We start from the raw sequence: 16,095 nt of genomic DNA on the forward strand, positions 1-16,095 counted from the left end.
GGACAGCGGTTGTAGCAGAGTCAGCACAATTTCAAAAACAAACTATTTAAAACTTTAATATACTATAACTGATCTTCCAAATGTGTGCCTGTATCATGGTGCCTCATCCACCAGGTACACATATTTGGAAAATCGACTTGCTGTTCAAGGACCCAATGGGCTTTTCAAATAGCCAAATATTGAGTAGTCTTTATGAATCATTTAGACTGGCATTAGACACACTAAATGTTGTTAGACACACTAAAAGTCCACAAAACATATTGGAGTAAATTTTCATCTTCAGCACTCCTGACTCAGATTTACACACCAGGAGCACATTTTTGGAATTCAGCCCACTGATTTGGCATACACTAGAGCCACACATCCCAGTTTGGGAATTGCACTGTATCCAGAGATTATTCTTGTACAGGTAATGGTATTTCATATTGTATCATCAGGTGAGAGAGATTGTCTGCTCAGCAGTTCAGGAATTGTTCTCAAATGTTTAGTTGATAATTATTTTGCTGAGGGACTGGTGAAGCTGTAGGGAGGGCAGTTCATGTAAGGGATTTAAGGTGTAATTACATGAAGGACCCCTGACTCAGATCCTACTTAGAGGGGGTTCACCAACATCTCTCCTACAAAACCCGCTTTACAGAATAGAACAGGAAAAAAAACATCTTCTGAAGGACAAAAAACTTATCAAAACACAGCTGCAATAGCTGCCTGTCCCTTTAAATGCTTTTGCACTGAAGCACAATGCCTTGTATCTTCAGATGTCTAATTTATATGGGTGTGTAAATCCTGCAAAACAGATAAAAAATTAAAACATTAGGAAATACTGAAAAATGAAAGAGCTTTTGCCAAGTTCATGTTTTTTTATAACAATTTTGGATGATCTTCTGTGGCGCTGTTCATAATAAGTCAGATAATATGCTATTTTATAATGACAAAGGCTTTTTTAAAATTCGTTCCTGGGATGTGGGCGTCGCTGGCAAGGCCAGCATTTATTGCCCATCCCTAATGGCCCTCGAGAAGCTGGTGGTGAGCCGCCTTCTTGAACTGCTGCAGTCCGTGTGGTGAAGGTACTCCCACAGTGCTGTTAGGGAGGGAGTTCCAAGACTAGTGCTAACCACTATGCCACAGCACGGTGGCATAGTGGTTAGCACTGTTGCCTCACAGCGCCAGGGACCCGGGTTCGAATCCGGCCTCGGGTGACTGTCTGTGTGGAGTTTGCACATTCTCCCCGTGTTTGCGTGGGTTTCCTCCGGGTGCTCCGGTTTCCTCCCACAGTCCAAAGATGTGCGGGTTAGGTTGCTTGGCTATGATAAATTGACCCTTAGTGTTTGGGGGATTAAATACGTGGGGTTACGGGGATAGGGTGGGATATGTGTTGGTGTAGGGGTTACAGGGATCAGGTGGGATATGTGTCGGTGCAGGCTCGATGGGCCGAAATGGCCTCTATCTGCATTGTGGGGTTTCTGTGATTTCTGTGATCTGTGATTTTGACCAAGCAACGATGAAAGAATGGGGATATAGTTCCAAGTCAGGATGTTGTGTAACTTGGAGGGGAATTTGCAGGTAATGGTGTTTCCATGCGCCTGCTGCCCTTGTCCTTCTAAGTGTAGAGGTGCTGCAGTGCATCTTGTAGATGGTACACACTGCAGCCATGGTGCGCCGGTGGTGGAGGCAGTGAATGTTTAAGGTGGTGGATGGGGTGCCAATCACGCGGGCTGCTTTGTCCTGGATGGTGTCGAGCATCTTGGGTGCTGTTGGAGCTGCACTCATCCAGGCAAGTGGAGAGTATTCCATCACACTCCTTACTTGTGCCTTGTAGATGGTGGAAAGGCTTTGGGGAGTCATGAGGTGAGACACTCGCCGCAGAATACCCAGCCACTGACCTGCTCTTGGTGCCACTGTATTTATATGGCTGGTCCAGTTATGTTTCTGGTCAATGGTGACCCCCAGGATGTTGATGGTGGGGGATTCAGCGAAGGTAATGCCACTGAATGTTAAGGGGCAGTGGATAGACTCATAGAAACATAGAAGATAGGAACAGGAGTAGGCCATTCGGCCCTTCGAGCCTGCTCCGCCATTCAATGAGATCATGGCTGATCATCCAAATTCAGTACCCTGTCCCTGTCTTCTCCCCATATCCCTTGATCCCTTTAGCCTTAAGAAATATATCCAACTCCTTCTTGAATATATTTAATGAACTGGCCTCCACCGCCCTCTGTGGCAGAGAATTCCACAGGTTCACCACTCTCTGGGTGAAGAAATTCCTCCTCATTTCAGTCCTAAATGGCTTACCCCTTATCCTTAGACTATGACCCCTGGTTCTGGACTCCCCGGCCATCGGAAACATCCTTCCTGCATCTAGTCTGAACAGGCCTGACAGAATTTTATAGGTTTCGATGAGATCCCCTCTCAATCTTCTAAACTCCAGTGAGTATAAGCCCAATTGACACAATCTCTCCTCATGCGTCATTCCTGCCATCCCAGGTATCAGCCTGGTGAATCTTCGCTGCACTCCTTCCATGGCAAGGACGTCCTTCCTCGGATAAGGCGACCAAAACTGCACACACTACTCAAGGTGCGGTCTCACCAAGGCTCTGTACAACTGCAGCAAGACAGCCTTGTTCCTGTACTCGAAACCTCTTGCTACGAAGGCCAAAATACCATTTGCCTTCTTAACCGCCTGCTGCACCTGCATGCTTACCTTCAGTGACTGGTGCACAAGAACACCCAGGTCTCTTTGCACTTCCCCTTCGCCCAATCTATTGCCATTCAAATAATAATCTGCCTTCCTGTTTTTGCCACCAAAGTGGATAACCTCACATTTATCCACATTATAATGCATTTGCCATGTTTCTGCCCAATCACCCAACCTGTCCAAATCGTACTGGAGTTTCATGACATCCTCCTCACAGCATACCCTCCCACCCAGCTTTGTGTCATCTGCAAATTTGGAGATATTACATCCAATTCCCTCGTCCAGATCATTAATGTATATTGTGAACAGCTGGGGTCCTAGGACCGATCCTTGCGGTACCCCACTAGTCACTGCCTGCCACTCGGAAAACGACCCGTTTATTCCAACTCTCTGCTTTCTATCCGCCAACCAGTTCTCTATCCAAGTCAATACCTTGCCCTCAATCCCATGTGCCTTAATTTTGCACGCTAATCTCTTATGCGGGACCTTATTGAAAGCCTTCTGAAAGTCCAAATACACCACATCCACTGGTTCTCCCTTATCTATTTTACCAGTTACATCCTCAAAAAATTCCAGTAGATTAGTCAAGCACGATTTACCTTTTGTAAATCCATGTTGACTTTTTCCGATCCTGTTGCTGCTTTCCAAGTGCTCTGCTATTACATCTTTTATAATGGACTCTGGCATTTTCCCCACTACTGATGTCAGGCTTACCGGTCTATAGTTCCCCGCTTTTTCTCTACCACCTTTTTTGAATAGTGGGGTAACATTAGCTTCCCTCCAATCCATGGGTACTGTTCCAGAGTCTATCGAGTTTTGGAAGATGACCAGCAATGCATCTACTATTTCTAGGGCCACTTCCTTAAGTACCCTAGGATGTAGATTATTGGGCCCTGGGGATTTATTGGCCTTCAGTCCCATCAATTTTCCTAACACCATTTCCCTACAAATACTGATTTCTTTCAGTTCCACCCTTTCATCAGACCCTATGTTCCCCGGCATCTCTGGGAGTTTATTTGTGTCCTCCTTTGTGAAGACAGAACCAAAATATGTATTTAGTTGGTCTGCCATTTCTTTGTTCCCCATTATAAATTCCCCTGATTCTGACTGCAAGGGACCTACGCTTGACTTCACCAATCTTTTTCTCTTCACATAGCTATAAAAGCTTTTACAGTCAGTTTTTATGTTCCCTGCAAGCTTACTCTCATATTTTATTTTCCCCTTCTTAATTAATCCCTTTGTCCTCCTTTGTTGAATCCTAAACTGCTCCCAATCCTCAGGATTATTGCTTTTTCTGGCCAATTTATATGTCCTCTCCTTGGATCTTATGCTATCCCTAATTTCCCTTGTTAGCCACGGTTGAGTCATCTTTTTTGTTTTATTTTTATGCCAAACTGGGATGAATAAATTCTGTAGTTCATCCATTTGGTCTTTGAATGTTTGCCATTGCCTATCCACCATCAACCCTTTGAGTGACATTCTCCAATCAATCCTACCCAACTCGCTCCTCAGACCATCGTAGTTTCCTTTATTTAAATTTAGGACCCTAGTCTCTGAGTCAACTACTTCATTCTCCATCTTAATGAAGAATTCGATCATATTATGATCGCTCCGACCCAAGGGGTCTCATACAACAAGATTGCTAATTAATCCTTTCTCATTACATAATACCCAGTCTAAGATGGCCTGATCTCTAGTTGGTTCCTTGACATGTTGGTCCAGGAAACCATCCCGTAAACACTCCAGGAATTCCTCCTCCACAGTATTGTTACTAATTTGGTTAGCCCAATCTATATGTAGATTAAAGTTACCCATGATGACTGCTGTGCCCTTATTGCACGCTTCTTTAATTTCCCTTTTAATGCCATCCCCAACCACCGCCTTACTGTTTGGAGGTCTATATACCACTCCCACTAACATTTTCTGCCCCTTGGTATTTCTCAATTCTACCCATACAGATTCCACATCATCAGAGCTAATATCCTTCCTTACAATTGTGTTAATCCTTTCTTTAACCAGTAATGCTACCCCACCTCCTTTTCCTTTTTGCCTATCTTTCCTGAATATCGAATACCCCTGGATGTTGAGTTCCCAGCTTTGGCCATCCTTGAGCCAGGTTTCCGTATTCCCAACCAAATCATATTTGTTTACCTCTATTTGCACAGCCAATTCATCCACCTTATTACGAATGCTCCTCGCATTAAGACACAAAGCCTTCAGGCTTGTTTTTTTAACGTTCTTAGACCTATTAGAATTATTATTTACTGTGGCCACGTTTGATTTAAACCGTTGATTTCTCTGATTGCCACTTTTGTTTTTCTCCTTCCTATCTTTTGCTTTTATCCTTGTTTCCCTTTCCTCTGTCTCCCTGCTCAGGTTCCCAACCCCCTGCCATTTTAGTTTAAACCCTCCCCCAGAGCACTAGCAAACACTCCCCCTAGGACATCGGTTCCAGCCCTGCCCAGGTGCAAACCGTCCGGTTTGAACTGGTCTCACCTCCCCCAGAACCGGTTCCAATGTCCCAGGAACTTGAATCCCTCCCCCTGGCACCATTCCTCTAGCCACGTATTCATCTGAAATATCCTTCTATTTCTACTCTGACTAGCACGTGGCACTGGTAGCATCCTGAGATTACTACCTTTTGAGGTCCTATTTTTTAATTTACCTCCTAACTCCCTATATTCTGCATTTAGGACCTCATCCCGCTTTTTACCTATATCGTTGGTGCCTATATGCACCACGACAACTGGCTGTTCACCCTCCCCTTCCAAGATGTTCTGCAGCCGCTCTGAGACATCCTTGACCCTTGCACCAGGGAGGCAACACACCATCCTGGAGTCTCGTTTGCGGCCGCAGAAACGCCTATCTATTCCCCTTACAATAGAATCCCCTATTACTATAGATCTACCTCTCTTTTTCCTCCCCGTGCTGTGCAGCAGAGCCACCTCTGGTGCCAGGAAGTTGGCTGCTGCTGCTTTCCTCTGATAAGCCATCCCCCCCAACAGCACTCAAAGTGGTGTATCTGTTTGAGAGGGGGTTGTCCACAGGGGACCCCTGCACTACCTGCCTGCGCCTAGCACTCTGCCTGTTGGTCACCCATTCCCTTTCTTCCTGTCCAACCTCTACCTGCGGTGTGTCCAACTCCGTAAATGTGCTTTTCATGATGTCCCGAGCATCGCGAGCGCTCCAGTATGCATCCAATCGCAGCTCCAGTGCCGCAATGTGGTCTGTCAGTTGCTGCAGCTGGATGCACTTCCTGCACATGTAGTTGTCAGGGACACAGGAAGTGTCCCTGAGTTCCCACATATCGCAGGACGAGCATACCACATGGCTGGGCTGTCCTGCCATGACTTACCCTTTAATTAATTGAATTTGAATTAAATCAATCAATCCCACTAATTACACTACAGTTAAATGGTTTACCAACAGTCCCCGCTACACCAGAGAGACCTTAGTAACTATAAACCAGAGTTAAAGTTTAAAAAAGAGAGAAATACTCACCAACCAATCACTTACCTGCTTCCTGGTGACGTCACACTTTGATTACTTTTTACCTCTCTCCCCCGCTGCTGAATTGGTATGCCTCGTTCGCTGCCGCCGCGCTCCTCAATCTACTCCCAGGTCTGCTCCAGCTGCTCTGGTCTGGCCTCGTTCACTGCCGCCGCGCTCCTCAATCCACCCCCAGGTCTGCTCCAGCCGCTCTGGTCGGGCCTTGTTCGCTGCCGCTGCTTTTAAACTGCCGCCGTGCTCCTCAATCCACTCCCAGGTCCGCTCCAGCTGCTCTGGTCAGGCCTCGTTCGCTGCTGCTGCTTTTAAACTGCCGCCGCGCTCCTCAATCCACTCCCAGGTCCACTCCAGCCGCTCTGGTCGGGCCTCGTTCGCTGCCGCCGCTTTTAAACTACCGCCGTGCTCCTCAATCCACTCCCAGGTCCGCTCCAGCCGCTCTGGTTGGGCCTCGTTCGCTGCCGCCGCTTTTAAACTGCCGCCGCGCTCCTCAATCCACTCCCAGGTCTGCTCCAGCCACTCTGGCTTGTTGTAGATAGTCATTGCCTGGCACTTGCGTGGCGTGAATGTTACTTGCCACATATCATGTAACAGACACTGGTGTATTATTCACTACTAAGACAGAGCTGTGTTAAACCTGGTTACTCCCTTTAAGGACAAATGTAAAATTGCTATAAATATACACACATGTATAAGCAGATCACCCATGGTAAGTTAAATGATTGACTGTTTTATAAAGATAATAAAAGTGTGAAGTATAAAGATTGAACCATGTAATGCACAATGTATTATTATAATGTGGAACTATGCCCCATAAGGTTACAAATTATAATTGATAAGCAAGCGCAGCCTCATATCACATTGTTGTTGTTTGATCATGGAACTTCACAAATTAGAATATGGCTGCCAGTTTCAGGCTCCAGTTAAGAAGGGCACAGCATTTTATCATTGTTTTGGATCTGTAACAAAGTGTGACAACTACGAAGTGATGTCTGCATGTGACACTAACTTCTCCAGGGTTCTTCTGGTCTCCTAGCATAACTCCAAAGGGAGACTGACGTAACCAGATTGCACCAAGTCGCTAACCTTTTTTGGGGGGTCCACCAGAGTTATGCTGGGAGACTGGAACAGCCCTGTGGAATTTCAGGAATTTAATATTTTACTAGATACATTAAAAAAAACTGTTCTGCACAAACCTGAAATAATTGATTATGGACCCAAAATCCCCTGGGATTAACATTATTAAAGCAATGAATGTTGTAAATATAAGGGCCGACAATGGTGTCAGACGGTGCACATGAGCCATGGACAGAATATCTGGCTGGGAGAAAAAAAATAAAACAATCATCATCAACCTGTTTTTGAATTACAATGTAGAAGTTCCATAATGTAAAAAAGAGTATCTTAATGTCCATTGGTTCATATGTTAAGTAATCAAGTGCATATTATTCTTGTCACATTTTAGAAATTTATCATGATGGGTTTCTTTTCTAATTTGCTATCCTTCTCTGCTGAACACTGAGTCACACTAGGGTATGTTTCCTTCTGTGCCAGGTACTGTCTAATACCTTGCTCAAGTGGTCATTCTTCATGCATGAGCCTACACAATGAGTGTTACTAGGCTAAAATGAAAACAGAAAATGCTGGAAACATTCAGCAGGTCAGACAGCATGTGTGGCAAGAGTAACAGAGTTAACATTTCATGTTGATGCCGTTTCATCAGAACTGGAAGAAGGAAGATTTGAATGTGAACAGCGGAGTCTGATGCAGTTGTCACATGATGTCCGTACACATGTATTTTCCATGGGGGCTCACTAGATAGCAATAAGGAGCAGGCATCCTCCCCAGCACAAGGGCGTTGAGTCTAACTGTAGTGTCCTTAAAAAGGAAAAGAAGGACTTGCATTTATATAGCACCTTTCACGACCACCAAAGCACTTTGCAACCAATGAAGTACTTCTTGAAGTGTAGTCACTGTTGTAATGTAGGAAACGCGACAGCCAAATTGTGCACAGCAAGCTCCCACAAACAGCAATGTGATAATGCCCAGATAATCTGTTTTAGTGATGTTGATTGAGGGGTAAATATTGGCCAGGACACCAGGGATAACTCCCCTGCTCTTTGAAATAGTGCCAGGGGATCCTTTACGTCCACCTGAGAGAGCAGACGAGGCCTCGGTTTAACGTCTCATCCAAAAGATGGTACCACCGACAGTGCAGCACTCCCTCAGTACTGCACAGGAGTGTCAGCCTAGATTTTTCTGCTCAAGTTTCTGGAGTGGGACTTGAACCCACAACCTCCTGACTCAGAGGTGAGGGTGCTACCAACTGAGCCAAGGCTGACACTTACCAGTGACCTGGCTGAGATCAGCTAACTTAGCACAGAATCAAGCTTAGGAATGTTAGGGATAATTCTGTGTTCCCATGCTCACAGCAGGGAGCCGTGTGTACAAGCAGGGCTGCAATGCTGTACCCCCATCTTCAATCTATGCTCTTGGTGAGTGTGACTTTCTACTACAAGCATGGGATCACAGAATTACCCCCATTATTTCTTAATAAACTTGTAGTAATGCTGGGAACCCTCTTCTGTGCACATTGATAGTTATCGATAGCCTCACAATCTGCAACCAATATAAAAACTGACTAAAAACAAAATAAAACCCCATTTAAAATTGAAATGATACATATCAGATGGTGTACCTGAGTGGTTTTTGATTCAAGTGGCTGTTACAAACTGCCAAAGATTTGCTCTCACTTTATGACATTATCAGACCCATTTAGAGGATAACTGCTCTGTTAATCTTCCTAGGAATAAATTATTCCTAACATTCAGTGATTCGGTAACTTCTTTCCCACTTTCCCTTTGTTCTTTTTCTCATATCTTACTCTAATATTCTCCAAACAAAAGGCAGAGCAACCCAACAGCTGACCCCCCTGTTTGTCTGCTGAAGTGGAGATGGTACTGCATGAGGTGGTTGCGAGGAGGGTTACCTGCTGTGCACCAGCTTTGCAATATGCCTGCAAGGTGACAAAGCCAAATTTCAGGCCACAATTGGCCATTGCTATCGCTGGATGTACCAGCATTACAGTACATGGGAGCTCCCTGCTTCCCTGTAACAAATGGCAGAGCTATGCATCTCGCTCACTGATGCCCCAGAACCTGTTCCTCACAGTCATTGCCCAAAGAGGCTTGAAAGTACTTGATTCAACATCTTATTTGCAGGAGGTTGTCAACCCTAGATTAGAATATAATACAGACTCTAGTAGGACAGGTTTATAGGCTTTGCCCCTAACAATCTCTCCTTAAACAGGTTTCCTCTTAGCTGATCAGGCTAGCACTTCCAAGGCTGTGTGACTCTCTATTAGCTGGTGGAAGGCAGAACTAACCTCAGAAAAATGTTTAATGATGTTCAAGGCAGACCAGCCATCTCCCTAAAATCAGAACACAAATCTGATACCCAGTTCAGCTATCTGGTAGGATGCACACTGTTACTTTTCAATATGTTATTGTCGACACTTAGGGGGTGAAATTCAGCTTTGGCAGGGGCGTACAATGGGCGAGAGCAGATCGGCTACCCGTTATACACCCCACTCGATTTTCCTTTCTATTGACTTGTCTCCCTCCAAAAGCTCATTTTTATAGCACTCTGCATCACTCATGATGTGCTATGAGCGCCAGGGCTACAATGTCAGGCTGCAGCAGCCAGTGAAGAGCAATTGTCTGGCATGGGGGAAGTCGCTCTGGGCACAGAGGTGCACTGGGTCAGAGATTCCAGGAGTGCCCAGGGACAGGGATGACAATTTTATTTTGAATCTTTGAATAGCAGCCTCCTTTTTTGCACCCATTCCAAATGTTTACCGTGCAGCTGGAGCAGACGTTTGATTTGCATTAAAGCTGGGGCCTAATAAGCCTGGTGCACAGCTTGTGCGCAGGCTCTCAGTCCTCCAACTCATTAAGGAATGATAATGTAGGATTCAAGGTTAAATAAGTATTCTTGAATTTTGCAGAACTTTTTGTCAGATGATTTAATAGTTAGGATAGAGTTCCTGATAGAAAAGATTATACTTGGTTTGTGGAAGGAACAACCTTGATAGAATGGTCATTTCTTGTTCCATGTTTTTATGTGTTCTCAGTTAACACTGCTTTCTGTATAAAAAAAGCCTGTCCCTCAGTTTCCCACCATCGTGGCAGGAGTTAACAAGTAGGCTGGGGTGTCTCCCACAGACCATTTCTAGTTCTCTGCCTCTCATTCTCTCATTCCCAGAAGCTTTTTCCTTCAGATTCCAGCCAGCACCACTTTTCCCTTATCCTATCTCTATTTATTAAAGGTGCGAGAGACACACAGTTCTTAATTGCTATTATATGTATGAAGCACAGTAACAGTTCTATGACCTTACCATTGAACCTTCTCTGGCTGCTACGTAGCAACTGCGCCCTCCCGTGAAGAAGCTACCATTTACAGACCCAAATGTGGAAAGTACAACTGATAGTGGAATAAACCATGCCCAGCTGCCCAGCACTTTGTTTCTGAAAATAGAAAACATTTAGAAGGAAGTTATGAAAAACAATACTGTAGTCACTATTCATACTGTGACTGGTGTTAAGGGGACTGTTACTAAAATATTGCTGATAAAACGCTACTCACATGAATTATTAGGGATATTTTAACTTTTGCTCAGTGGGAAATGGGACAGTAATGGAGTTAAAATCAAGGTGGTCAGCTTGCTGCCCTATTCCCACTCTACAGTCATTTTTGCTGCAGCCTTCTACTAGGGAGTCCAGACACCATCCTGAATAGGTAGGAGCCTCATTTATCTATGTAAATCAAGATCCTATCACAGAGATAGGGCCTCAATGCAATTATAACAGCCTATTGGGTGATGTGTAAGTCGATGATACAGCGTGTAGATAATAAGACTCACGGGGGTGAAATTTGTGTTGGTCAGAAGTGCAAAGCGGGTGTAGCTCATTGGCAGCCATTAAACATTCTGCCTGAATAGACTTAGCTGAATGTGGAGCCGGGTGCTGCAGGAGTGCTCTTTCCAACAACAACTTGTATTTATATAGCGCCTTTAACGTAGTAAAACGTCCCAAGGCACCGCACAGGAGTATTTTAAGACAAAAAATTTTTTGACACCAATCCACATAAGGATAAATTAGGGCAGGTGACCAAAAGCTTGGTCAAAGAGGTAGATTTTATGGAGCGTCTTAAAGGAGGAAAGAGAGGTAGAGAGGCGGAGAAGTTTAGGCAGGGAATTCCAGAGCTTAGGGCCTAGGCAACAGAAGGCACGGCCACCAATGGTTGAGCAATTATAATCAGGGATCCTCAAGAGGACAAAATTAGAGGAGCGCAGATATCTCTTTCGGGGGGGGATGGTGTTGTGGGGCCGACTTTAAAAGCTCATGGGCCATTGCTGGTGGTAGAACTCCTGCTTCTGAGTCAGAAGTTTGTGGGTTCAAGTGCTCCAGGGATTTGTGCAGCCCCCGGCCTGGAACTGGTACACTCCACCATGGTTTGCGGCCTCTTTGGGAAGTCAGGCATGATTGACCACATCATCCTCCTCAAACGCCTCTCCTCCACCGTCCAGTTGAGTGGGACTGCCCTCACCTGGTTCCATTCTTAACTATCCAGTCATAGCCAGAGAATCTCTTGCGATAGCTTCTCTTCCCACACCCGTACCATTACCTCTGGAGTCCCCCAAGAATCTATCATTGGCCCCCTCCTTTTTCTCATCTACATGTTTCCACTCGACAACATCATCTGAAAACACAACATCAGGTTCCACATATACGCTGATGACACCCAGCTCTACCTCACCACCACCTCTCTCGACCCCTCCGCTGTCTCTGATTTGTCACACTGCTTGTCCGTCATCCATTACTGGATGAGCAGAAATTTTCTCCAAGTAAATATTGGAAAGCCCAAAGCCATTGTCTTTGGTCCCTGTGACACACTCTGTTCCCTAGCCATTGACTCCATCCCTCTCCGTAGCCACTGTCTGAGGCTGAACCAGACCATTTGCAACCTTGATGTCGTATTTAACCCTGAGGTGAGCTTCCGACCACATATCCGTGCCATCACTAAGACCGCCTATTTCCATCTCCATAACATCACCCGTCTCCGCCCTTGCCTCAGCTCATCTGCTGCTGAAACCCTCATCCATGCCTTTGCTACCTCTAGACTTGACTATTCCAATGTACCTATGGCTCTCCTCCCATCTTCTGCCCTCCATAAACTTAAGCTCATTCAAAACTTTGCTGCCCATATACTAACTTGTGCCATCACCCCTGTGCTCGCTGACCTACACCGGCTTCCAGTTAAGCAACACCTTGATTTTAAAATTCATATCTTTGTTTTCAAATCCTTCCATGGTCCCGCCCCTCCCTAACTCTATAACCTCCTCCATCCCTCTGAGATATCTGCACTCCTCCAATTCTGGCCTCTTGCTCATCCTCTATTTTAATCGCTCCACCATTGGCGGCCGTGCCTTTAGCTGCCGAGGACCTAAGCTCTGGAATTCCCTCCCTAAACCTCCGTGTACAAGTGAATAGTGAAAAACTATTTCCTCTAGTAGGGAGTCAGCAATGAGGGCCCATCAATTTAAAATGATCACTCGGAGATTGACGAGAGGGGTTAGGAGAAATGTCTTTACGCTGGGGTTTATTGGAGCATCGAATGCTTTGCAATAAGCAGTAATTGAGGCAGAGATCATAGCATCTTTTAAGGGAACAACGAATAAACATTTGAAGTAGAAGATGATACAGGGCTATGGGGACTAAGCGAGGTAGTGGGATTAGTTTTGGATTATTCCAACAAAGAGCTAGCACAAACATGATGGACATCATGGCCTCTTTTTGGGCTGCAAACTTCTTTGGTTCTATGGGATCTGCTGAATAAAAATAGCCACTATGGAGAATTCACTTGCCAAAAGCATTCTTTGAATAAACATACAAAATAAAATCACAATTTATGTTATGTAAGTAACTTACCCCCACGTTACAGCCACAGCACCAGATGTCATCATCTCAGCTGGACTCATGGCTGCCAGGTAGCTCACATTTACCAGTAAATACAGCAGTGTCACCAGTGGAAGCGAAATCAATAAAGCTCGAGGCAGGTTCACCTGAAACAGAAAATTCAGTGCATTCTTGATACAGGTTTACTTTGATCAAAATTTTCAAAGGCATTTCAAAAATGAAAATGCAAAAGAAAGTCAATGGCTTCCATTGGTAAATGCACCATATTATGTGATGTTGAGCTGTATAGATAAGTGTGGTCATGAAAGGTGCTATATAAATGCAAGTCTTTCTTTCAATTTCTCATCCATTGATTTCCATGAACGGAAAACCACTGCAGTGCATCTTGATGTTTTGATAAGTCGCCCATTGCGTGGGAGGCCCAGGGTCTTGAAAACCTAGTTTCAGGTGAGGACACGTCTTGAGCAGTAATTCTTTTCATATTTGAATATTCATTGTCCAGGCTCACACATGAAGAGTGGACAGAAATTGCTGCAAATATATGGCAGGCCAATTAGTTTTCTATATTTCTACCATTCAGTTTTTTCTCAACTCTGAAGAATGCAAAGATAACTCTCAACTTCTTTTCTCCAATGCCAACCTTCTCCTTGAATCCCTCTCCTGTGCCCCCTCCACTCTTACCTTAAATATCAAGTAAGAGGAGCTCATAGACTTCTTTCTCTCAAGATAGAGACCATCCATTCAGCTGCATCTGCTACTTCCTCCTCTTTCCCCTGCCCACCAAGCCAAACTTTCCCCATCCTTCCAGCCTCCCCTGTCCGAGCCCTGAACCACGTCTCTCTTTACTTTCTTTGCCATCGCCCTGGTGAGCTCATCTTTTCCATGAGACCCACCTCCTCCTCCCTTGACCCCATTCCCACAAAACTACTGACCACCCAACTTCCCTTCCTGGCCCCTATGCTAGCTGACATTGTAAATGGTTCCCATTCCTCGAACATTATCCTCCTCCCTTTCAAAACCACCATAATTACCCTCCTCCTGAAAAAAAAACTTCAACACCTCTGTCCTTGCATACTGCCCCATCTCCAAATTCCCTTTGTACTCAAGTCCTTGAATGTGTTATCACATCCTAAATCCATGCCCATCTCTACCGCAGCTCTATCTTTGAATCGCTTTAACCAGGTTTCTGCCTCTCCCACAGCACAGAGACAACCCTGATGAAAGTCACAAATGACATTCTCCGTGACTGTAGTGCATTATCTTTCCAGTCCTTCTCAACCTTTCTGCAGCATTTAACATGGTCAACAACACTATCTGCTTGGTGGGACCACCCTCACTTAGTTCCACTCTTACCTATCCGATCATAGACAGAGCATTTCCAGAAGTGGCTTCTCTTCCTGTCCCCATACAGTTACTTCTGGAATCCCCAAACAACTTATCTTTGGTGCCTCCTGTTCCTTATTTACATGCTGTACCCTGGCAATGTCATCTCCAGACATGGGATCAGCTTCCTCAAGTACGCTGATGACATTCTACCTGTCCATCACATCTCTTGACTTCTCCACTGCTTTTGTGTTCTTGGACTGCTTTTCTGACATTCAGTCCTGGTTGAGCCATAATTTCCTCCAGTTAAATATTGGGAAGACTGAAGCCATCATCCTTGGTCTCTGCCATGAACTCCATACCCTCAACAACGATTACATCCCCCCACCACCACCCCCCCTCACCCTGCTACTGTCTTAAGTTGAACCAGACTGTTTGCAATCTCGCTAGTCTATTCAACTAAGCTTCTGAAGCCATATCTGATGTAAAAAGACTACAGAGCACTTGGTTTGAGTATAAAACAAGGCTTTAATCAACTGTTTCAAAACCATGAGATTCTAGTTACATCACTAGTTCCTGGTTACAAAAATGTCCTGAACAAGCTGGGCCCACACCCGAGTATTTATACTCCTTGGATGACGCCACCAGCTGGCCGTGCAGTGTTATTTCATGAGTCATTTCTCCATGAATGATAAGATTCATGACATTCTTCCCGCCTGAAAGATTTGGAAGTCCGACGGCTTCCTTCTAGCGGATTAGGCAGACCACGAATAGCCGCAGTCTTTTAGATCTTTGTGGCTGGAAGGCACGTCTCCTCGGACCGTGTCTTGGTCCGTGGGTCGCTTGGTCCATACTGGTAGATCAACAGGGCCCGTGTCACCTTGATTGACCTGAGGGAGACGGGGGAGATCGTGACTCTGTGTGCGGTTCCCCTCAGGCGCAGAGCTGGCTTCATCTTGCTTGGTAGCCGGGGATTGACCGGCATCCTGGCTTCGGGTGGCCATCCCGTGGGGAGCGCTCGGCTCCTCGAGTTGATCCGGTGGAGTAGCCGGCAGATCCCTTGATGTCCCAGGTAGGGCGTCATCCTCAAAGGAGCGCAGAGCGTCGGTATCATTACTATGGGTCCCTCTATCAGTTGGGTCCGTGGGACTGGTTGGACAGGGAGCCAGATCTCGGAGTGAAACGGTGGACTCACGGCCATCAGGGTACCGCACGTGCGCATATGTGGGATTAACGTCTGTTAGTTCCACCTCGTTGATGTGGGGATCGTTTTTGTAAGATCGGACGAATCTTCGGAGCAGCACGGGGCTGGGAGCTGCCAACCATGATGGTAGGGACGTCCCATGAGTGGAGCAATACTGGTACCTGACGAATCGCCCATGAGGAGTGACATTGGTGGACGTAGAAAGAAGAGACCTGATGAAATGCAACGTGTCAGGGAGCATAGTTTCCCACTGCTGGTTCGGTAGGTTGCGTGACTTCAGTGCAAGACGAACAGCATTCCAAATGATAGCGTTGTATCTCTCAACCTGTCCGTTACCGATGGGATGATACGGTGTCGTTTTACTTGTGGCGATTCCCCGTTGGGAAAGATAACTT

General features: G+C 45.5%; 1 protein-coding gene across 1 annotated transcript in view; it reads right to left on the minus strand.

The window, feature by feature from the left end:
- Positions 1–16,095, minus strand: part of LOC147112520 (b(0,+)-type amino acid transporter 1) — a 33,794-nt gene that overhangs the window by 5,292 nt on the left and 12,407 nt on the right. Inside the window, exons 2-4 of the mRNA XM_085996836.1 lie at positions 13,186–13,319; positions 10,593–10,722; positions 7,393–7,517 (exon numbers count right to left, since the gene is read on the minus strand). Coding sequence (XP_085852962.1) covers positions 7,393–7,517; positions 10,593–10,722; positions 13,186–13,319 — 389 coding nt within the window. The remainder of the gene's footprint in view (positions 1–7,392; positions 7,518–10,592; positions 10,723–13,185; positions 13,320–16,095) is intronic.

This window comes from Somniosus microcephalus, chromosome 9 (genome assembly GCF_052327205.1).
Source record: "Somniosus microcephalus isolate GS21.2 chromosome 9, FLI_Smic_1.0, whole genome shotgun sequence".
NCBI lineage: Eukaryota > Metazoa > Chordata > Chondrichthyes > Squaliformes > Somniosidae > Somniosus > Somniosus microcephalus.